The sequence below is a fragment of the Podarcis pityusensis genome (assembly GCF_964106645.2).
Source record: "Podarcis pityusensis genome assembly, chromosome: 11".
Taxonomy (NCBI): Eukaryota; Metazoa; Chordata; class Lepidosauria; order Squamata; family Lacertidae; genus Podarcis; species Podarcis pityusensis.
This window is the reverse complement of record NC_138036.1, coordinates 15,076,539-15,099,277: the sequence shown is the minus strand read 5'-3', so window position 1 is coordinate 15,099,277 and position 22,739 is coordinate 15,076,539. Positions and strand designations below refer to the sequence as shown.

At 43.5% G+C, this 22,739-nt stretch overlaps 1 protein-coding gene across 2 annotated transcripts in view; it reads left to right on the top strand.

The window, feature by feature from the left end:
• Positions 1 to 22,739, top strand: part of ALPK2 (alpha kinase 2) — a 63,933-nt gene that overhangs the window by 19,294 nt on the left and 21,900 nt on the right. The window contains exons 5-10 of one of the 2 annotated variants that reach the window (XM_080973374.1): positions 14,081 to 17,060; positions 18,609 to 18,756; positions 20,269 to 20,396; positions 20,493 to 20,528; positions 21,892 to 22,166; positions 22,294 to 22,382. In XM_080973374.1, coding sequence (XP_080829500.1) covers positions 14,081 to 17,060; positions 18,609 to 18,756; positions 20,269 to 20,396; positions 20,493 to 20,528; positions 21,892 to 22,166; positions 22,294 to 22,382 — 3,656 coding nt within the window. Of the gene's footprint in view, positions 1 to 14,080; positions 17,061 to 18,608; positions 18,757 to 20,268; positions 20,397 to 20,492; positions 20,529 to 21,891; positions 22,167 to 22,293; positions 22,383 to 22,739 lie in introns of those variants that run through there. The other variant, XM_080973375.1, reaches the window with a different exon arrangement.

Below are 22,739 nucleotides of genomic sequence, written 5' to 3'. Positions count from 1 at the left end.
CATCAGAAGCTAGCACTGGGGTGCTGCTTGAGGTGGCTGTTTCACCCCGCCTCATGAACTGCTGGCCCTGGGAGTGGCTCAGCCCCACAAATAACAAGTGCACTTGCTCTAAATCCAATGCTTAGTTTTCCCTGACGCTCCAACTCTGGTGCTTAAGGCAAGCTGCCTCTCCCTCTCTCTTTAAAAAGGCAATGTTTCCTGCTTTATTGAAAAAGCAACCATTGTTAGAAAAACTGCTCAAAGGAGGGTGGGGAAGTAGTTTGGGGATGTCACAAGCGCCAGCCAATCCATGCTGTGCACAGCCTTATTGGTTACAAATGGGAAAGAAACAGGCTTTTCCTGAGCTTTACACTTGAGAAAAAGACTGCACATCTGACTAAACCACCATGTGGATGCATTTCCACAGACAGCTCATTGTTATGCACCTCTAATTTGAAAACTGAAGCCTTTGATATTATAATATAAGCCATCATAAGCGTTATTAAGACATGTAAGGTCCCATGGGGGAGGCAGTGGGGATGAACACACTGGCTTTCCCCCCTCTGTGTCCACTTTTGTTGACTTACGTGAGTTTACAGTCTCTTACATCCATTGAGACTTCCTGCTCATTTTGATTTGAAGAACTTGTCCTCACTGCCCCTCTGTGGTAGCTTACACATTTTAATAATGTCTGAATTTAGTGTACCAAGTGTACCCATTGCAAATGCCTGGACAGGGCTTTAGTGTACCAAGGTATTTAAAAGCAGGTCACTGTTTGTCATTTTTAGGACCAAATCAGACACCTTTGTCACCCCAGTCATGTATACCACATGATCCAGGAACACGCTTAAAATGCCTTATAATGTTGCATAACATACGAACTTATAATGTTGCAGAAGATACCAGATCAATTTTTGGATTGCATAGAGCTGTGCACAGTGTGAGATCTGTTCCTTGAGATCCCATGTGACTTGCAAATGATTTTGGAGTGCACCTCGGGTCACATGCTGCTTCACTGTGTAGTTTTAAAAACATCACTGTCCCCAACCAATGGCTTCAGTTCCTCTTGTCCTCAGGTTGGCCCCAGTTGCTTTCTGATGATTGCATTTATCACTTGCCAAGGTAATCAATGGGTTAACACCATACCATGAAGGATGGGTCTCATTGGGATTGGTTGAATGAGAGGCAAGAAGTCCAACAGCCAGAGCTGGTTGCAAAGGAATCAGGGCTAGTAGTAGACAAAGCCAACTAATTCTGGTTCCAACCCCATCCTACTCTGTTGAATTCCACAAAAGCAACACTGAGAATAAGGGGGGTGGGGTGGAGAGAAGGAGGCTGATAGCCACAGCCAGGACCACCCCTGGTTGTAAGGAAGGAGGCAGGGAGGTGGAGGTTGGCTGACGGCAGACTGTGTTTGGTGGGACTGTGTCCCACTTGCCCAAATGGACCAGACTTCTCCACTGATTCCATAGGTACAGTGGTACAAACGCTTCGGGTTACAAACACTTCGGGTTACAGACTCTGCTAACCCGGAAGTAGTACCTCGGGTTAAGAACTTTACCTCAGGATGAGAACAGAAATTGGGGGGCGGCAGCGGCGTGGCAGCAGCCGGAGACCCCATTAGCTAAAGTGGTATCTCAGGTTAAGAACGGTTTCAGGTTAAGAAGGGACCTCCGGAACGAATTAAGAGGTACCACTGTATCTCAAGAAAAGCTTGTACAGTGGCCTTATTTTTCTAGGGGGTTGAGAAAATATCAAAGATTTTTTGATTAACCCCGGGGGGGGGGGGGAATTGAGATTGAACCAAGTTAAGGACTGGCAGACTGTCTCCAATATAACCAATCAAATAAGATAGCCTTCAGTAATTCAATGGGACCCTGTGAAGACTGGAGTGGGAAGGGGGTTAGATGAGGACAAGGGAGGAAGAAGAATTTTAATTATGAAAGAAAGTGGGATAGATGTTAAGTCAGAAGCCAGGGCAGCTGTCTTCAAGGAATCAAATACATCATTTTGAGCAACTGAACAAACAGCTGTCTGACGGAACATTCATAAAGAATTTAATTATTGCTTTATTAATCCCAAAATCTTTTATCAAGAATTTACTATGCAAGGCTTTACATTATTATTGAATGAATGAATGCCCTATTCCTGCAGTCTCAGGGCGGTTCACAGGATAAAACCACAATATAAAACCGCAAAATGCATATTCAAGAGAAAAACAAGAACAAGAACACACACCCCAATAAAACGCAGCATTTGTTATTGTTAGGCTAGTCATGCTGTGTTCTTCAACCTGTTGCAAGCTCATTTTGACTGCTTTCAGACATCCTTTGAGGTGCTATTCCTGTCCAGATACAGCTGGTCTCTGCTGGTCACAATGTGAGGGAGTTGCAAGGAAGCGAAAAAGGATGAACACACACACACCTTTTTCTCACTGAAAAGGATATCCATCCCACTCTCTATTCTGCTTCACTCAAAAGTGGTTTTGATCATATTTGTTTGAGATAATCTCATGTTGGGTATATACCCAGCTTCCACAAGTGTGCCAATAGATATTGAGAACTGCTCTTTTAAGGAAATGAAATAATGAGTGGAACAAGGCTATGTCACATGTTCATGCAGTCAGAAATGGTTGTTCTGTGGTGGAAGAAGTGGATGTGTGTCCTGTTTTATAGAGAACAATTTTCAACAGAAAGACTCATCTGTTTGAATTCAAGGAATAGGATATTAAACCTTCAAGGAATGATTCAAGGAATAGGATATTAAACCTTCATTCATTCCACACCAACTGCTTGAGACAGCTTGCCCCCCCTTCTACCCACATGCAATGAAACAGATCACACTCTGAAGTAAGTTTAAAATAGCTTTACTTACTTAATCCAAGATCACAGTCATGTATTATCCTTTATGTATTATCCAATATAACCTTAATATATTGTAGCTTTATTTCTCATTCAGATTTAAGCAATTGTAAAAAAAAATATATATCTCTGCCAAAATGTACTTTGCTCTTTCTGCCCACCATCCCTATGCCCAGCCCCATATGTATATTTTTCTGGTGTCACCCCTGATTTTACACTTACTAATTTTCATAATGTGGCATGAAGGCTGGAGATCAAGATCATACCGAACACCAGCCCCTTGGGGACCTGCAAAGCCCATAGAGTCAGGTCTCTTCTGGTTTCTCCTGCCTTTCACACTTAGTGCCACTCAAGCAAGCTCTTGAATTATTTAAAAAATGTTTCTCGTCCATCTCCCTAGAGGAGCTGAAATAAATACAGATATTGATTTATTGTAGCTAATCCAGGACAGGTGTCCCATTAGAAGCAGCGTTTTATTTTAAGGAGCATTTAAGCTACAGGGGTTTGGCTGACACTGGACAAGGGTGAAAACTGGGGATGGGAGTTGTCGGGTGCTGTTGCGGTTGCTCGAGAGTAACTAGGCAGGACTGCGACCTGTGTTTTACAGGCTTTATTTTGGTGCAAACTATTTACAGTGAAGATCCCCAAAGCTCATGTCTGGCTCAATCGCTAGCAGAATTCGGGAGTGGTCTTTTTTTGTACCTCCCCCAGCATAAAAGTTTCGTTACCCCCAACCGTCTCCGCCCCTCTCTGCGCCTCAGACTACTGCACAGGATGGGCAATGGCAAGGGCGTGCTTCCCTCCTCTCCGGCTTGCTCAGGAGCGATGTTAAGACTCTAACTAGCATCCTCTAGTCCTTGCACCTCTTCCCCACTCGAGGTGGGGCTCTCCTCCTCCCCGGAAGAGGAACTGCTTCGCAAGATTTTCGGAGGCTCCCTGTAACACAACTGCCCTTCTATTTCTTGCCTCTGAGCCGATGTCAGTTCCCTGACATCCATGAAAGCGGCAAGAGTGGGCCTTTGCTCTCTATATAGTTGCCAATCGCTAGGGTGAAGCTTTCACCTTCCCCTCTCACATGAACACCCCTGAGGCCTGAGTTTCTACCTTTTCTCTGATCTGGATGAAGTGTCATTTGTAATCGCAGTTGTCTGCACTTTGCATCAGTCTGTCAGGCATCACTGAACCCTCTTGCAGCAAGGATGGATAGATCTGAACTAAGGATGCATGAGTTCAAATCTCATTTCGGGTGCAAAGCACACCATGTAGCTTCCATCTTTTAATCTTCAGATTTGGAGCATTTTTTGAAATGCAAGCAAGCCACACTTTAAAATAATGCCAAAATATTGGTGGTGCTTGCTTGGAGAAGTGTGTGTGTATGTGTGTGTATTCTGAACAGCGGAAAACCAGGAGAAAAAGGATTAAGCATCCCCTTCCTTGACACTGAATTTTCCACTTCCTGAAGCAGCACTGGACCACACAACCTGTAGTTTTGCCCCTGAGATTCTATGCTTCCTTTCACTCCATTTTCACAATAAAAAGGTAAAGGGACCCCTGACTGTTAGGTCCAGTCGTGACCGACTCTGGGGTTGCGGCGCTCATCTCGCTTTACTGGCCGAGGGAGCCGGCGTACAGCTTCCGGGTCATGTGGCCAGCATGACTAAGCCGCTTCTGGCGAACCAGAGCAGCGCATGGAAACACCGTTTACCTTCCCGCCGGAGAGGTACCTATTTATCTACTTGCACTTTGACGTGCTTTCGAACTGCTAAGTTGGCAGGAGCAGGGACCGAGCAACAGGAGTTCACCCCGCCGCAGGGATTCGAACCGCCAACCTTCTGATCGGCAAGTCCTAGGCTCTGTTTAACCCACAGCGCCACCCGCGCCCCTCATTTTCACAATAGTGATAAAAAGAAATCAAGGAAAGGTTGTTGCTGCTGCAAAGAACTTGTTGGCTATGCTTCACTTTGTGTGTGCTTCACATTGAGTGTATCTTTGAACCTGCTTGTTTCTCCCTCGGTCTCTTATGACTTGGTCTCCCCTGACCATTTCCAAGTCTTTGCCAGGTTCTTGTCGGACTTCCATCCTGCCTGGCATCTATTGCTTTTCCCTTGCTTGTTTGCCCTAACTTTTTCTGCCCTTGCTGAAGCATACAGCTTCAGTCATAGAATCAAAGACTTGGGAGGGAGCCTGGAAGGCATCTAGTCAAAGCATCCTGCTCAGTGCATGACCTGCAGTACAGAATGCTAATGCATGAACTCTGAGAATGGCCTCCCATTCTCTGCTTAAATACCCCTAGAGATGGAGAACCAGTCATCTCTTGAGGCAGTTTGTTCCACTGTCAAACAGCTCTTACCATTAAAAAAATCCTAATAAGGTTCAGTTGAAATCCACTTCCTTGCAATTCCCCCACATTCATTCTAGTACAGTCATACCTCATGTTACGTCCTTTCAGGTTACATCCCATGGCGACCCGGAAGTACCAGAAAGGGTTACTTCTGGGTTTCACCCCTCGCGCATACGCAGACACGCAAAATGACATCATGCGTAGAAGCGGTGAATCGCAACCCACGTGTGCGTAGGCATGTTGTGAATGGGGCTCCGGAACGGATCCTGTTCGCAACCAGAGGTACCATGGAGAACAAATCTGCTCCATTTTCTATGTGATAGCCCATCAGATATTTGAAGGCAACTACAACATCCCCCTTAATATTTTCTTCTCCAGACTAAACATACCCAGTGTTTTCAACCACTCCTATTTGGACTTGGTTTCTGGACCCTGCCCCCATCTTGGTTGGTCGCCTTCCTCTAGACATGCTCCAGCTGGTCAATTCCCTTCTTAAAATGTTTCACTGAGTACTGTCCGCTGTGATTGCGATGCTTCTACCTTCTGACTTGGCCCCTCTGACGCAGGAGAAAGCAGTGGTAGTGGGCGTTGGGTTACATTACATTAAATGGTCTTAGAAATATAATAAGGGGAAGGACGGGAAGGGGCTAGACCAAATGTCTGACTTGTTCAGTATTCAGTTTCCAACAGAGACCAACCAGGTGTTCCTTGGAAGGGCATGAAGGCAACAGCTCTCCCCAGTTGTTTAACCCCAACATTTGGTTTTCACATGTACACTGCTTCTTGGCACCGGGGATTCTATTGAAGTATTATGGCTATAGAACCATAACTTTATATCATTTTTTTTAAAGTCTGTCTAAATTTGTTGCCATCACCATGTACTGTGATTAGTGAATTTCACCAGCTAATTATGGATTGTGGGAAACAGTCTTTCATGAACCTACTGCTGCCCATCAATCTAACTGGGTTACCACACGTTCCAGAGTTATAAGAGAAGGTATAAAAAAGAATAATGGTGGCAGTGCTTGCCTTTGAAGTCTTAAATGGTCTGAGACCCAAGTATCATTCTCTAAAATAAGCCCGCCTGCACAGTACAGTAATCTTCAGATATCTTCATTTTAGTAACTCTGCCATCTCAGGTGATAATGGGGAAAGAGTCTTCATGGCGATGGTGCCCTGCTTTTGCAAAGCTCTCTTCAGAATGACCCACATCAAAGGCATTTTAATTGTCATTTTATGTATGCTGCTTTTATCAGCTTTTTTGTTTCTTTGGTTCTATGTTTTGTTTTATTTATAAGCCACCCAGAAAATATATTTTTTTAATTGAAGAAAAAAATAACTACTGCTTCTTCTGTACAGGCAGCAGCTCTCCCAAGCCTTTGGGCAGAGATTTTTCACAGTCTGTCTACTTGCAATCTTTCTTCATCTGAAAATCATACACTCTGCCACCAAACCAAGGACCCTTCTTTGTTCCCCACCCTGCATTACCCTTTTGTCAGGCAGCTGGGAAGCCAGCTGTTCTCTCTAGCGCCAACTCCTTCCAGCTATGGAAATGGGAATTTCCATATGGCTATGTCATAAGAAGTTAATTCTGTTTACCTTCTTTCCCCATGGCTAATGTACTTTCTGCAACCTGCTGTCCTTCCACACCCTTGATGTGTAAGTTATACCAACTTACCAGCATGTATCACATACTGCTATTCACGTCACTCCTGAATTTGGGCCATCGTGCAGTGTGCTCATTTATATTTGGATATTACATCTGATATTTCAAGCTACCATAGGAAAATAATGCCACTCAGTTCACATTTACTGCTTATAACCATGGGTCATCACAGTGCAGAGCAGGGGAGAGGGACGCGAGACAACAAATGTGATGATAAATAAAACAAAATCAAGCATAAATCAATAAAAATCAACTTTATTGAAGCTTTGCAGTTGGATCCATGAGTACAATAACCTATAAGTCCAGTTCAATCCCATCATACCAATTTCCAGTTTCAGTTTTAGTAAGTAACCATTAACCATAATAAAACATACAAAAATAAAAACAAAACTATCAAAATAATCAAACTTCCCTTAGAAATTATGGTCTGCTCCTTTGGCTTGTCACTAAGAAATCAGGAACTCTTTTGCCTTAAAAAGCAAAATAAATGAATAAAAATCTATCTTCTGACACACAAATCACTTGCTACTTACTTTCTTTTTTTTAACAGATCAGTGATATATTTTCTCCAGTATCTTGTGCCAATGAACAGTTAAACTGATTATAGGCAAGTCCTTGACCTCATCCAACCCACTGTAGCAGATATAGGAAGTGCTTTTTTCTAGAAAAATAGGTGCTGGTACTCACCATGAAGTTGTTACAGAAAGTGCCACACTTTTTAACAACAAGAAAAAGAGATGCCAGTACTGTGTACCCTTGAGTACCCCCCCAAAAAGCACTGGATATAGTACCTTGAAGGTCAATCTACCTTCAAGAAATGTAGAAGGCATTAATTGGAACGTAGCAAGAGTGAGGTCCCTCCTGAGATGACTCTTACTGATTTTAAATGAGTAGTTTTCGTGGCGGAAAATAACGTGGTGTGCCGAAAATTAAGACAGAAGTGATTAGTTGAGCCAAGCAATTCCTTGAATACTGAGTGGAGATATCTCTGCCTCATAAATCAGGGGTAGGCAACCTAAGGCCCGGGGGCTGAATGCGGCCCAATTGCCTTCTCAATCTGGCCCGCAGACAGTCCCAGAATCAGTGTGTTTTTACATGAGTAGAATGTGTCCTTTTATTTAAAATGCATCTCTGGGTTATTTGTGGGGCCTGCCTGGTGTTTATACATGAGGAGAATGTGTGCTTTAATTTAAAATGCATCTCTGGGTTATTTGTGGGGCATAGGAATTCGTTCATCCCCCCCCCCCAAAAAAAATAGTCCGGCCCCCCACAAGGTCTGAGGGACAGTGGCTGAAAAAAGTTGCTGACCCCTGCTCATAAATCTTAAGGGAGCAAGCTACTGAAATGTGTGAAATGCGCGAAAGAGAGAGCGGTGTCCATGAGCTTACACTAAACTGTGGTTTCACAATACATGCAAACCAGACCAACCTCTAAACTGAATCAATGCCTTCTACTAGATTAATAAATAACAAGATAAAAGTACAAGATTTCTTTATCTGCCTGTCACAATCATACAACAAAAACAAACAGAAGTAGTAAAAACCCTACACAAATCTGGAGCAGCGTTCCTAAGGCGGTTGGATGGTGCCTTGAACGCCTCCTTCCAGCAACTCCTGCAGCCAAGCTGGTGCCAAGCATATTGCTCTGCTCTCCTTTGGACCACATCAATGAAGCTGAGAGAGGGGTCCTGACATCTGGGCAGCCCAGGACCTCCATACACACTGCCCAGGCTTTGTGCACCGGGGAGGTCACTTAGGTGCTGCTAACACAGAGGTTTTATGTCACACACCCCCCCCCCCGGAAGCTCACTCCATTGTCTCTTGAGACATTCAGATGCCAGGAACAAAATATTTATTTATATATTTATCTTCCTGAATGTTTATTCTATCTTGATTATGCTTGGCACTGCTTTTGTTTTTGCTCCTGGCTGTAGCTTTTTGGCACAATTTTGTTCTTCACCCTCACCGTCCAAGGCTCATTTGCCCTTGCTGCCTTTTAATCAGATTACCACCACCCTTCATGATTTTCTTTGTAGGCGTCCATGACATCACTACAGCAGATGTTGCACTGTGACATCATTGACAAAATCGTAGGGAACAAAAAAATCACAGTGCAGCTTAAAGGGCAGTAAGAGAGGCTAGTTCACATATCCTGAATATTAGAGAGCTAAATTCCACAACCATGGCATAATATTCTTTCAGAAAATCCTATCAGCTAATCTCTTCCTGTTCCCCTTTTCTTATTTTGATGAGATGAAGATGTTATTAGACTGAGTAATTCAGTTTCCCAATAGATCAGTCTCCCAGATTAACTCAGTGTGTTTTCAACAGGCTGTCCTCAATGTTGGGAAAAAGTCATACTGCAAGCATGTTCAATTCAGAAGGCACATTTCAAGTGTGATTAAGCTGTAACAGGATAGGCTGTTTTCCTCTGGACTCTGAGCAAAAGCACAAATCCCTTTTGATTCATTCTCAGCAGAGGAGATTGCTTAGTGATAACTGGCTAGGAGGAGGAGGACTATACAGATTAGTTTCTGAATATACAGATGTAGCAGCATGGACATTCTTTCTGGTGGACAAAGAGGCAAATAAGGAGAGATTTAAACCTATTCAAACTAAGAATGTTCATATAAATAACTCTGGTTTCATCTGAGCTAGAAAGGCTCAATATAACAAGATTTTTTCGCTTTCCTTCACTAGGCAGAGATTCCTACAGTCATAGGCATGATTGAACTGCAACAGTAACAGAATTTACGAAAAAATAAAAAGGAACATTTAGTTCTGACTTAACTATCAGCTGTGGAGAACCTTAATTTCACTCCTTGATTAGACCAAGATTAGACCAAATTCACAAGTTTGAGAATGGCAGAACAGAATTTCCCATATCTTCTAATAGGAGGCGGCCCTCCAGTTTCAATAATACCCTCAGAGGCAAAGACAGGTAACTCGCTTCTTACACAAGGGCCAATGTGTAGATGCAAAAATGCTGAAAGCCAGGCAGCCCTAGAACTACCCCTCCTACAAGGAGTAAGGCTGCTTGTCCACAGAGGCATCAACATGCCAGGGCAATGGGGGGGGGGTGACGTTGCATGCACAACATCAGGGTGTTGGGAGGATCCAGGAGGTGAAGCCAAATGTGGCAGCAGGGTGGCTTCAATGGCCGGTAGCTCCTGTTGCTGCCGCTGCCACCACCAGCAAGGGGCTTCTTCAACCCTTCTTCCCTTCCATGGCAGGAGGAAGAGAAGGAGCTGGCCACTGAAGCCGTGCTGTGCTCAGCTCTGTGCTTGGCCTTCTCCACCCCCTGATTTTTTGGGATGTTGGAGGGCTCAGTTCCCAGGAGTTGGCACCCTTGCTTGCCCAGCTCTGGGAAGGAAGAGCAAGGGCTCTGGGATCCCGCCAGAGCCCTTCAGTTACTTCCCAAAGTCGAAGAAGCCCGTGATTGCAGGTGTGGTGGGGGCAGGAAGGAAAGCAAATGGAGGGTGTGTTTCCTCCATTCCCCCCTTTTTTAGCCACCCCATCTACACATAACTAAGATCGCACAAGTATAATAAAGATAAGGTGCAAGTTACCTGTATAGAAAAACGCCTTACGAGTTAAGGCATTGTATTTGTGATGATAAACTGGTGGAGTGTCTTCTTCACCATTTATTTGACTTCCCCAAATAAAGGTATGCCAGAGCTAAATATTTCACACTCAGCCCTTTTAGACTCTGGCCAATTTAGTATAAAATTGCGCACTTGCTAGATGGTGGAAATCTGGCCTAACTGCTAAAGAGGCTTGTTTTTGTAAATGCCACAGCTAGACACGATGAAAGAGATTTTGAAAATAATACAGTTGATTGTACAGTGACCCAAAATGCTGCCTTTTCCCTTTCGATTTCCTCCTTAATGATGCAGTGTATCCTCACTTTCCTGATGGTCTGCTTTTGTTCAGAGATCCTGCTAGCCAGCTATGCCTTCCTTCAAGATGCCGCAACCTGTAAGGAGTCCAAGTAGTGCATTCCAGTTTCCTTTTACAATTGGCATTAAATATTCCATGCCTGCTGGGCATGTTCAGTCCCTTTTGAAATTGATGGGGTTGGCGGTTGCCCTCTTTATGCTGAAGATTTTTTGCACTTCTACAAACCTCAGGATTGCCTTGAGTATGTTCATACTCTTGCTTCTCAGGGCCACTTGTCAACATTTACCACCTGTGTTCAGGGATGGGTATTTTACTATTTCTTTATCATAGCTTTGACAATAACATCGATGAATAATAATGGCAGGAATTATGTAACTCAGTTATATAACTGAGGTCAGGGGAGAAGCATGTTCTTGACACCATGGGAAGCAGGTAGGTGGATGAGCATGTATGGTTTCTGCTGACCACATCCTTTCTGCTTAATCAGGAACTGCTGCTCTTCATCTGAACCATGATGGCATCGAAACCTCAGCCTTCTGAAGGCATTGTCTCTACATTTTGAAACTTTGTTGGCTGAAACTATGATACTTAGCATTTTTAAAAGTAATATAGGTAGACACTGCCAGAAACACAGAGCTCAGCATATATTATAGAACATATTACCAATCTGCTGTTTGATCTAGCAGTTCTGCTAACTTGGAGACAGCTGTCCCTTTTCATTTTTCACACTACCACCTCATGTGGTATAGGGTAGACTGATCATATGATGTTAGCAAAATCCCAGCAAGTATTTTAGTAAAAGGTTAGGCACAATTTAGGCAGAGGGTGTACCAAGCAACAAGAAACGGAGCTGACATTTTGCAGAAGGCTAATCTTAAAAATTGAAATGGTGACTGTCAATGCAAAAGGTGTCAGAGGAGCACTTGACTTGCAGTGCAATCCTATACATTCCTGCTCAGAAGTAAGCCCAATTTAAGTTAGTGAAAATTGCTCTCACGTAAGAGTGCATAAAGTTACACCCTAAATTTTACTGAATTTAAAGACTTCAAAATAAGCTTATGTTCATTGAATGCAAGTGAAGTAATGTACTAAAATATATTTTAGTGGGTAACACTGAGGTTTGGGAACGTGTATGGCTACCAGAGGAATAGGATCATCATCACTGCAGTAAATCAAAGTCTAGATTACAGGTTTCCAAATTCTCTTAATTTGATTAAAAATAATCATCTTTATGAAGGGACGCATGTGGCGCTGTGGGTTAAACCACAGAGCCTAGGACTTGCTGATCAGAAGGCTGGCGGTTCGAATCCCTGCGATGGGGTGAGCTTCCGTTGCTCAGTGCCTGCTCCTGCCAACCTAGCAGTTCGAAAGCACGTCAAAGTGCAAGTAGATAAATAGGTACCGCTCCGGCGGGAAGGTAAACGGTGTTTCCGTGTGCTGCTCTGGTTCGCCAGAAGCGGCTTAGTCATGCTGGCCACATGACCTGGAAGCTGTACGCTGGCTCCCTCGGCCAATAAAGTGAGATGAGCGCCGCAACCCCAGAGTCGGTCACGACTGGACCTAATGGTCAGGGGCTCCTTTACATTTAATCATCTTTATAAATTGATCCATGGTTTTATAACTGTTTGAAAAAAAGTTTTAAAAGCTGTTCCTCTCTTGACTGGAGTTTAATAGCCAGGGGTCCCTTCTGGTAAGAGTTATAAATCAATCAACTAAGAACTAAGACTGGTTTGCTGAACCAGACCAATCTCAAACTAGCCTAGTGTATTTGTTCTACCAGTGGCCAAGCATATGCTTCCATAAGCTCATAAACTTGATCTGAAGGTGATGGTCTTACCTTGTTATTTCAGCATTGGATACCAAGAAGTGCGTTATTCCTGCATATGGAGTTCTGCAGCTATTAGCTGTTGTGGCTGAATGGAATTACTGATCATTAAATGCTTTATTTTATATTTAATTGACATTTCATTTGCTCATTAATTTTACTGAATGCCATAGAGCAGGTATGGGGAACCTGTGGTTCTCCAGGTGGTGTTAGACTCCACTTCCCATTATCCTTGACCATTGGCTATGCTGAGTGGGACTGATGGAATTTGGAAGGCTACAAGATCCCCAGCCATGCTCTATGGATACTAATTTGATCTAAGAAACTAGGCTCTCCCACTTTCAACAACCTAAAGGGCATTTGCCTTCTGCAATGTTGAAAAGGAACAGGTGCCATGAATGCACACACAAGTAGTCCTCTCATCCAGAGTCTCATGATGATTCTGAATTGCAGAAATGTGACCCCGCCTAGCAGAGCTTCCCCTGTCGCTACAAAAGAAAGGAATGCTCTCCACATGCAGTGCTTTGTAGATGTAGACCAGATGAGGGAAGCATTTAACACTGCAGATGTTGTACAACACCCATCACCCCTGGCCATGCTTGCTGAGGCTGATGGGAGATGTAGTTAGCAACATCTGTGGGGGTGGGGAGGTTTCCCACACCTGATTTAGACCTTCCCTCTCCTTCTGGGTATGGGATTCCCACAAGAAATCACTAGATCAGGGTGAGTGACTTCATTGACGTGGTCCAGAGTTTATCCATGAAGTCACCATTTGCATGAGAAGATTGTTAATCGATCTATCCCTGGTCACTTACAGTATATGACTTCAGCATGGCTTGGGCTAAAGTAATAGTAGATTTTAAACTAGGTGCGTGAACTAGCAAAAGTTAAACCATTTTTATGTCTCAGTGTTTCCAGTGGAAAGGTAAAGTGTGTGCTTACATTTTCCCCATTGAAATCAACAGGATTTTAAAATGCTAAATGTTGGCCTGAAAAGGCCTTATTTTTGCAGTCCCTATGCATGTACCCTAGTCAAGGCCAACCCTGTTAAACCTACATGACTTCATACATACCACGCCTTAGTGTGTTGACTTGAATGGATAATAGGTATAATATGGGTGTTGATAAATCATGGGATTAGCCGCACGTTAGAGTACAGTGGTACCTTGGTTGTCAAACGTAATCCGTTCTGGAAGACCGTTCGACTTCTGAAACATTCGACAACCGAGGTGCAAAGGGCCATCTGCAGTTTTCATTGAGTAAACTGAAAAACACACCACGGAAGCCGTTTGACTTCTGAGGGGCATTCAAAAATGGAAGCAATTACTTCTGAGTTTTCGGCATTCGAAAACCAAAATGTTCGGCTTCCGAGACACTCAAAAACCGAGGTACCACTGTATTATCATTTTGGGGCCCAGTACCACCTGAGCTTTCTGATTGAATAGCCTAATTCGTAATTCATAAACATGTCTTATTTCTTCATTCCTTCCCTCACCCTATTTCTTCCAGGTACAGCAACAAGAAGCTGACTCTGACAACACAGTGCCAATCAGTGGTAATCTGGAACTATTTATAATGGAGCCTGTATTAGACGAGAGATTTGTTTTCAAATCTTCCCCTGTAAAAAGCCTTGCTTCTGAAAAGTCAGCTTCAGAAAAGGTCAGTGGCAAAAACAGATTTCCAACAGACAGTGCAGTGCTGGAAAACTCTGCTGGCCTTTGTGTGTCCAATGGGACTCATAATGAGAGGAAGCCGTGCTGGGATCAAACTCTTCATCTCACAATCACGGATGATACGGCAAGCTTCAATGTGCCGCCTGGAGCACAAAGTCACCCCAGTGATACTTCTAAGCAAGAAGGCTTATGTGACATTCTGACTCCTTTGGCTGTGCCCAATATACAGACGGAAAGAGCAAAGGCATGTGGAGGGAAGCCCTGTGAGTCTAACGAGGTAAAAGCAGTCCATGATATTCCCTGTGCTCAATATCTGTCCAAAGCGGATTCCCAGGGAGCCTTGGAAACTGCAGAACCTGAGGTCAGAGATGCTGATTTAGCATCCATGCATGAGCAGTTACAGATGCTTCTTTATGAGGGAGAAGACTGGGGCTGTGACTTCACTTGCGCAAGCAGCAAAGTTGAGAGTTCAGCAGCTGGGACTGACGCTGCCAAGGAGGTTGAAGGGCTGAACATTGCGAGGGATGTAAGCACTAGGCAGCATGTGCCAGGAAATCTAACAGAAGATAATCAGCTTGTCACAGAATTGGCAGGAGTAATGAAAGTCCACACTGATTACTGCAGTGCGCTAAAAGGAGATGGAGCATGTAGCCGTACAACCACGGACAACAGCTCTCTTGCACTACCTGCAGAAACAGATGCCATGTGTCTGTGCTCTGCCTTTGGACACGAAACAGAAAAGCCATCTGTTCATCCATTAAGCAGCAATATCCAAAAGGAAAAGCCTGATCATAATAGATCTGCTCATATGTCTGCTTATCAGGAAGAAACAATTATGACTGATGGTGGCTTCCAGTCTTGTAGAGTAGAATCTCCATTCAAACTTACAGAAGCTCCAGGCGATCCTTTAGAACATGGCCAAGAAATGTTAAAAGGCCTACCTGCTAATTATCCCAGCCCATTGTCTTGTATTGAACAGATTGTTCATTGTACAGATGGCCCCAAAGCAAAGCAGGCTGACGAGATGCCTACTAAAGAGTCTCATGTTACACTGCGCCACTCGAGAATAAAAGAGTGTGCTAATCTTGCTGAGCTTTCACTGAAAGAGGATTCATCCAGTAATTTCTCTGGCAAAAATAATGATCAATTTGGAACTGAAGAACACTTTTCAATTACGGCGGTCGATAAAAGCGTTGCAGAGAAATTTCAGGAGAAAGGAACCGAGTCAGAAATGAAAGCTCGAAGTGACAATAATTGTGATATTTATCATGTTTTGAGAGGCAATAATGGCAAAGATGTTCAAGCTGTATCTGATGCACAGAACTGCAGCTACCACACGGAAGAACATAGTTCAGTTTTAGCTACTGAGCCTAAAGCTGTTGAGGGCAATGAAAAAATAGAGAGGCACAAAGCAGAACCAATGTTCACAGCATCATACAAAGTTAGATTCTACACTGAAGTTCTGTTAGAAATAAACAAGAACAATGAAAATGACATGAGTGAAGAAAATAGGGACTTTGGGACAAGCATAGGGCAAACTGCCCTAGAATGCAAATATATGATGCCACCATCAGATTCTCATCAAACGGTATCAGAAAAAAAATCTAGCATTACTGACCATTTAGAGTTAGGATTGGATTTTGCATGTTCTCCATCGGAACCTTGCAAGTCAGCAGCTTTAAACACTGTTCAGCCTTCAAGTATTATCAGAAATGAGTGTCACAGTACAGGTCAGGATAATCAAAATGCAAGCCATATGGTAGGCAATTCAGTCGTTTGTGCTCAGCATAAGATTCTACAGGAAAGCATATGCGAAGGTTGTAGTACAAACGAACTAGTGTCAGGAAAGTTTGGTACAAATGCACCAGAGGCAGTTGAAAGCCTAAGGCAAACTGAGTCCATGCAAGTCAGAGTTAAGAAGGATAAGGATGAACATTGGCAGAATCAGTATGAAAGGGTGGTGGGAAATAGTAACACTCAAACAGTCCAGTGTGAGAGGGAAAGACAAATGTCTATTTCACATGATCCTGAGGAAACTGAAGTAGAACCTTATATGAGGAATCTAATCGATTCAGAACACACACATTTCTGGCGCGAAAACAGTGAACTACAACAGGATGAGTACCAGCATGTAGGCAGAGAAGGTCAGACCAAAATAATCCCGTGTGAAAGGGGTGCCAGAGAAACTCAAAAGCCCACTGAATGTAACCTAGAGGAAGTGGAGCCTTACATGAGGGCACTTATTAATTCAGAACAGATGTATTCTTGGCATGATATTACAGACTTTGTGCATCCATTCGTGGTCCTTTCCGGTGAGCAAGCTGGTGTGTCTGAAGGGGGATTAGTGGGAGAGTGTGTAGTTCCATCTATAGGTCACAATCAAGCCACAGCATTCACAGATGGTGAGAGGCAAAGCCTAAATTCATCAGAGCATGCAATAGGGGCCTTAGTCAGCATCTTGCCTTGTGCCTCCAAGAACAGCCATCATTCTCAGGAACAGCTGCCACAGGTCAAAATTCAGCCATGCACTTCAGGAGCAACTGCAGGAGAAGGGAAGACGAAGTCGCAGGAATCCTCCAAACCCTGCAAGGCACCCTCACATCACAGTAGCACCGAAGACGTGAAGCGTAAGCAAGAAACCGTAAAGAAGAAGATGGCACCAAAGGTACAAATTAAGAAGCCGCGCCTTGAAGCAAAGGAAAATGTTTGCAACCAGGCCAGCTGTGTCAAAAAAGTCTCAAAAACAGAGGCTGGGCCAACTCACAAGGAAGAGAAGAGGGAACAACGGAAACTTCCTTGCAAAAAAGACAGCAAAGGTACGTTTAGAAACTGAATTATTTTTTTAAATTGTCCTTACACATCAGCAGTCCTTGGGCAGAAATTCTCCTAGGCTCCAGACACAGGTCTTTCCTGACTTTGCTTTCAGAGTTGCTTTGTAGGTGGAGATGCCAGAGATCAGGGGTGCTAGCTCCAGGGGGGCAAGCCCTTGTTGGCCCCCTCAGTATTTTAGGGGTAGGGGCAAGTGTCTCCCAAGCAAGGAGGCAAAATGCGGAGCCTAGCACAGTGCGGATCCAGTGGCCAGCTGCTCCTCCTCCTGCCATGAAGGGGAAGGAGGGTCAAAGCAGACTCCTGCCGGTGGCAGCACCAGGAGGAGATGAAGAAGGAACTGCTGGCCATTGAAACTCCATCCTCGCTCTGCTCAGCTCCGCCCCTGGCTGCTCTTGATGTCCTGCGCCGGACGTGTGTGATGTCATGTGTGTGACATTGCCTCCCTAATCGGCCTCACAGGCTGGCACCTCTTCCCGAGATGGAACGTAGAAACTATTATATGTAAAGCATGAGCTGTACCACCGAGGTATGGGCTCTCCCCAATTCAATATTGTTTACCAGAAGAGAAGTGTTACTATCATCTGACATCTCAGTCCCATGAAATGGTTATTGTGACAAATCAGCTACTGCATACATGCTTAGTTTTCTCTACAAAACAGTGAGTCCTTACCCAATCAGTTAATAACTACCATCTCGTGTGTCCTTCCTTTTATTAAATAAAATATTAAAAATGTGGTTTAGAATTAAATGAGGTGGATTGTTTTAAATCAGACCACTCTGGTTTAATTGGATTGTGGACAGTGCGGCTTAATTAGACCTAGGGCTAGTGATAGTTTGGCACATGAACATATGTGTGAAGCTGTGGCTCCCATCTTCAGGGCCAGGGTTTGGACTTAAAACAGGGTTAGGGAACCAGAGGCTCTCCAAGTACTGCTAGACTATGAATCCCATCATCCTTTCTGATTGATCATGCTGGTTGGCACCGATGGGAGTTGTTGTACACCATCCTAATATTTTAAAAGATTTTATAAATGGAAATAAATAAACACCAGGAAGCTCAGAGGTTACCCACCACTGACTTAGAACATTTAAATAAACATTTATAAAGAAATAAACAAAATTATGGAAGAATATTAATTTGCTTGCTACAATCGCTTCACTCGTGTTTCCCAAACTTGGATGTCCAGCTGCTTTTGAACTACAATCCCCATTATCCCTGACAACTGGTCTTGCTAGCTAGGGTTGATGGGACTTGTAGTCCAAAAACAGCTGGAGACCCAAGTTTGGGAAACGCTACTCCAGGATAAAGTGAAAAGGTTGATTGATTTTTCATCAGAAAAGAAACCCATAGCCCTAAGAAAAAGAAATCTACATGATTCACAATCTCCAAGGTGTATGCATCATTGTTATTTTTAAACTCTTACACTTACAATGAACTTACAGGAATGACATGTCAACAGACATGTAATGTCTAAATTGGTCCTGAGGTTTTACTATGTGTTTAAGCCACTCACTGAATTGTGTTTTACTTCAAGCACCAAAGCTGGTGAAGAAAATCCAAGCTGAACTGTTCCCTGACCGCTCTGGAAATATAAAATTGTGCTGCCAGTTTAGTGAAATTCACGAAGACTCCACCATTACATGGACTAAAGACTCTAAGCTACTTGCCCAAGTTCACAGAAGGTAAGGAGAGCTACGCAATAAACATACATGCTTTTCAATACCATTTGGATGGGTGGACGGGAGTGTGCATATTGGATGGGTGGAGGAGAGTGTGCATGTTAGGGAGTGTGCTTATTTTGATAGCTAAAGCTCTGATGGTATCATGGGATGGAGAGAAATGACGGCTGCACCTAGTGAAGAGATATTTTAATAATGGATTACTTCAATGACCTTCAGATAACATCAATTCATTCATTCATTCACTTCTGCTGCTTCTTCTTTGGCGATCACTCGTAGCCGAGTAAGATTGTCTTCCATAAACACGGTTTTAACAATGAGTCTGTAAGTGACTGTGGAGGCCAGTTTTGGATCCACACGTCCTTCCACAGTGGGGACATTGGTTTCCAGGCGGGAGTTGATCATGGTGTGAATTTGCTGAGCATGCCTTCCTCTTAGCACGTTTCTCTCTTGCGTCCTGAGTTCAATTGTCCTCAAAGCCCATGACACCTTTGGTAAAGGCTGAGCAACAAACAGCCTTGCCATGTGCACAGTTCAATAGGTACGGGAGTGCTGCTGTCAGGAAGAGGAGTTATTGGTAGGAATCTCCTGCAAGCAGCAGTGCACATAATGAGGGGTGGATGAGGACTGGGTATGTGTGTGGATTATCTCTAAAATTTGTGGATGCAATAAATTATTTTACCATAGAGCTGTTAGTCAGTAGAACCAATGGAAGAAGCAGGGCTTGATTGATTTAATCCTAAATGATTCCTGGATTCTAACACATGTTCTAAGCATTGACAGAACACATGGAACCAGTGGCAACAGAACTAACAAATTCAACAAGTACGGCACATGGCCTGTAATTTTATCAGGACAAGTTATTTGTGGTTTACTGTTGTAACAATTGTTTTCTCAAAATTTATCTTCTGTACCATGAAAATCAATAAAAGCAGTATTAAAAAAAAACCCAAGTACTGCATCCTGTAGATATATTTGAAATGAACATTTATGGATTATAGCTCCTATAAAAAATCCTTTGCACATTTTGTAAACATATGAAACCTATGCTGTTTGAGTGGGTGGTATAGGTGAGTGTGGTACCCTACAGTTGTCAAGTGACTTCAGATGTGTACATGGAATTGGGTCATTCATGTGCATTTATTTACATGCTTGCTTGCTTTTAGGCCTGACTCAAATTTGGCACTCCATATTTGTTAGAAATGTTGCTAAGTATGAGATTCAGCAACTCATAGTGCTTGCCTTAAAATCAAGGCAAGTATTATGGCTTCCATGTTCTTCCCCAGCTTGGATTTAAATCTGAGCTGAATAATAACTCCTTCCTAGCCACTTACTTGCCTACTGTTCCAGCAGCAATAACTAACAACAGTGGCCATATTTCCCTACATTCCAGTAATGGGGGCGGGGAACAAGAGGGAGAGGGGAAGGAAGACAAAGAGATCACACAAACCTCTGAAAAACTGAGCAGAAAACTAAGCAGAAACACAAACATTCAAATGTTAACATCTCTTCTAGTGCAGGAGATGACTTTCCAGTATCCCTGGCAATAGTTCAAGCTGGTAAAAAGGACCAAGGGCTGTATCACTGCTGCTTGAAGAATATGTATGGGAAAGCATCTGCAGAATTTAACCTGACCTCCGAAGGTAAATTCTAACATATTGTTTCTTAAGACAAAGCACAATTAAAGGTGCTGTTTTACTGTCTAAACCTTGCCTGTGTTGTTCTTGTTCTCTCTGCAGTATTGGAACATCTTTCCAGTCTTCAGGATGTTGAAGGTAAGTCCATTTGGAATTCTTCCTGTTCACCTATGGAGAATTGTGCCAAGTCATAATCGTACTTGGGCATATTCTGCATAGCTGTTACTAATTTGAGCCAGGGCTTGTTAGGATGCGGTGACAGAGATGGTTGTAATGTCTGCCCTGAAATATGTGAAGCAGTAATGTACAAGAAAGTCTGTCTAAGTATACATGAAGAGTCTTCCCATCAACACTGAGTCACCTTATTCTGAGCTCTCCTACGCTGATCGCATCAGCCACTTCTTGAGAGCCTAGCCCACATTCTGCTTTTGACTTTTTTTCTTGAAAAGGAACATTGTACCTAGGTTTCCCATCTTTATGGTTCCCTGGGTCTGCCTCACTCGCTTGACGAAGGTTGCTGCTTTAGCTTGCAGGGTCAGAAAGCCCCACTGAAATTGAAGCAGCTGAAGTGGCCCCACAGGGACTCTGCTGAGAGAAAGGAACCATAACAATGAACTGTTTTGATACAAGCATTCCCGGTGCCCAAACATGTGGCCTTTGCAAAGTCTTGTGCTATGTAACACTACCCAAGGAGAAAGGCAAGGAATTAAGAGACGAGAAATACTTTCCCCATATGTTGCTATTTCTCTAATCACACCAGCATGTGTTTTGCTTTGCCCGTGCTAAACATAGATAACACTTTTGCCAACAGGTTTCATCATTGCTGGACATATTGTGCTAGTCAGCTTTAGCTTATTCAGTCTAGTGGATGGTTAGTTGTTCTGACTCTTCAAGAAGCAGGATTAATCATTCCATCCCCTTTAAAAACAGTTGCGTGGCTTTTCATTCATTACCTGCAAACGCGTCTTCGTGTGCCTTTGCTATTGGAATTTGATACATGGATGGAATTGCTAAGAGGGGACTACCAGGCAGTCGTAGAAATGGTAAAGAATGCAGGTTGGGATGGAAGGGTCTGTCAGCATCTGGAGGGCCATAAATTCCCCACCGGTTTCCTGACCCCGAATACACAGCAATCACATCACCAAATCCCAGACTTTGGAGGGATCAGCCTTCCCCACAGCATGTTAAGGCTGCATTTCCAACAAGGAAGATCCACTGTAGGACCTGAAGCCTTGGAAGCTTCCATGCATGATCACAGATGCTTTAAGCTCCACATCAACCTTCATCACAGAGCTTATTGCTCTTCTGCCCAAGTCTAAAGTTGTCATAGTATTATTTATTTATTTATTTATTTATTTATTTATTTATTTATTTGTATCAAAAACATTACAGTGAATTCCCCCCCCAGTGGATTTCTCTTTGGCACGCATACGCATAAAATTTTTACTTAGCAGAATGTAGTTTCTTTGTTGAGGTCTTATGCATATTTATATATTTCTAGGGTTGGAAGAGATTGAATTCTTAGAGCTTATGTTCAGGGAAGATTTCATCAGTGATAGTTATTTCGGCAACAGCCTGCATGGGAGGATTATAACCGAAGAGCTGCATTTTGGGGAAGGAGTGCACCGAAAGGCTTTCCGAAGCAAAGTCATGCAAGGCTTAGTTCCCGTGTTCAGCCCCGGCCACCCCTGTGTTCTGAAAGTGCACAATGCCATTGCATATGGGACCAGGAACAATGATGAACTCATGAAAAAGAATTACAAATTGGCACTGCAGGTACGTGCTTGCTGTACCCTTCTGTAATCAAGACCTGTGGGGACATCCAAGCTTTTAAACTATGGCCACGGTTAACTGTGTTAATTGTTTCCTTTCTTGCCATGCCACTGGACTCTCTTTTATATAGGAATGTTATGTTCAGAACACGGCAAGAGAGTACGCCAAGATATATGCTGCAGAAACAAAACCTCTGGAGGGCTTTGGAGAGGTGCCTGAGTGAGTAACTTTTTTAAAAAAATAAAACGTGTGTTGCAACCGTAACAATGTTGTGATGGATGACATCCACACCTAGCTCCATGCATGCTGAGAATTAAAGTGAATCAGCCTCTCTTTCTTCTATTATTTCCTCTGCCTTGAATACTGGATTATGTAAGCCAGTGGTGTTCAACTAGTGTGCCTGCGGCACCCTGGGGTGCCTTGAATGATAGTCAGGGGTGCCGCAGGCAATACTGGCCTCTGTCCTTCTTTCCTTCCCTCCCTCCCTCTGATGCCTTCTTGCATCTCTGCCTCCCAAAGGCTTCTGTGGCTGTTTGTTGCAGCAGCCCTGGCTACAAGCTCTGCAGGCAAATGGTG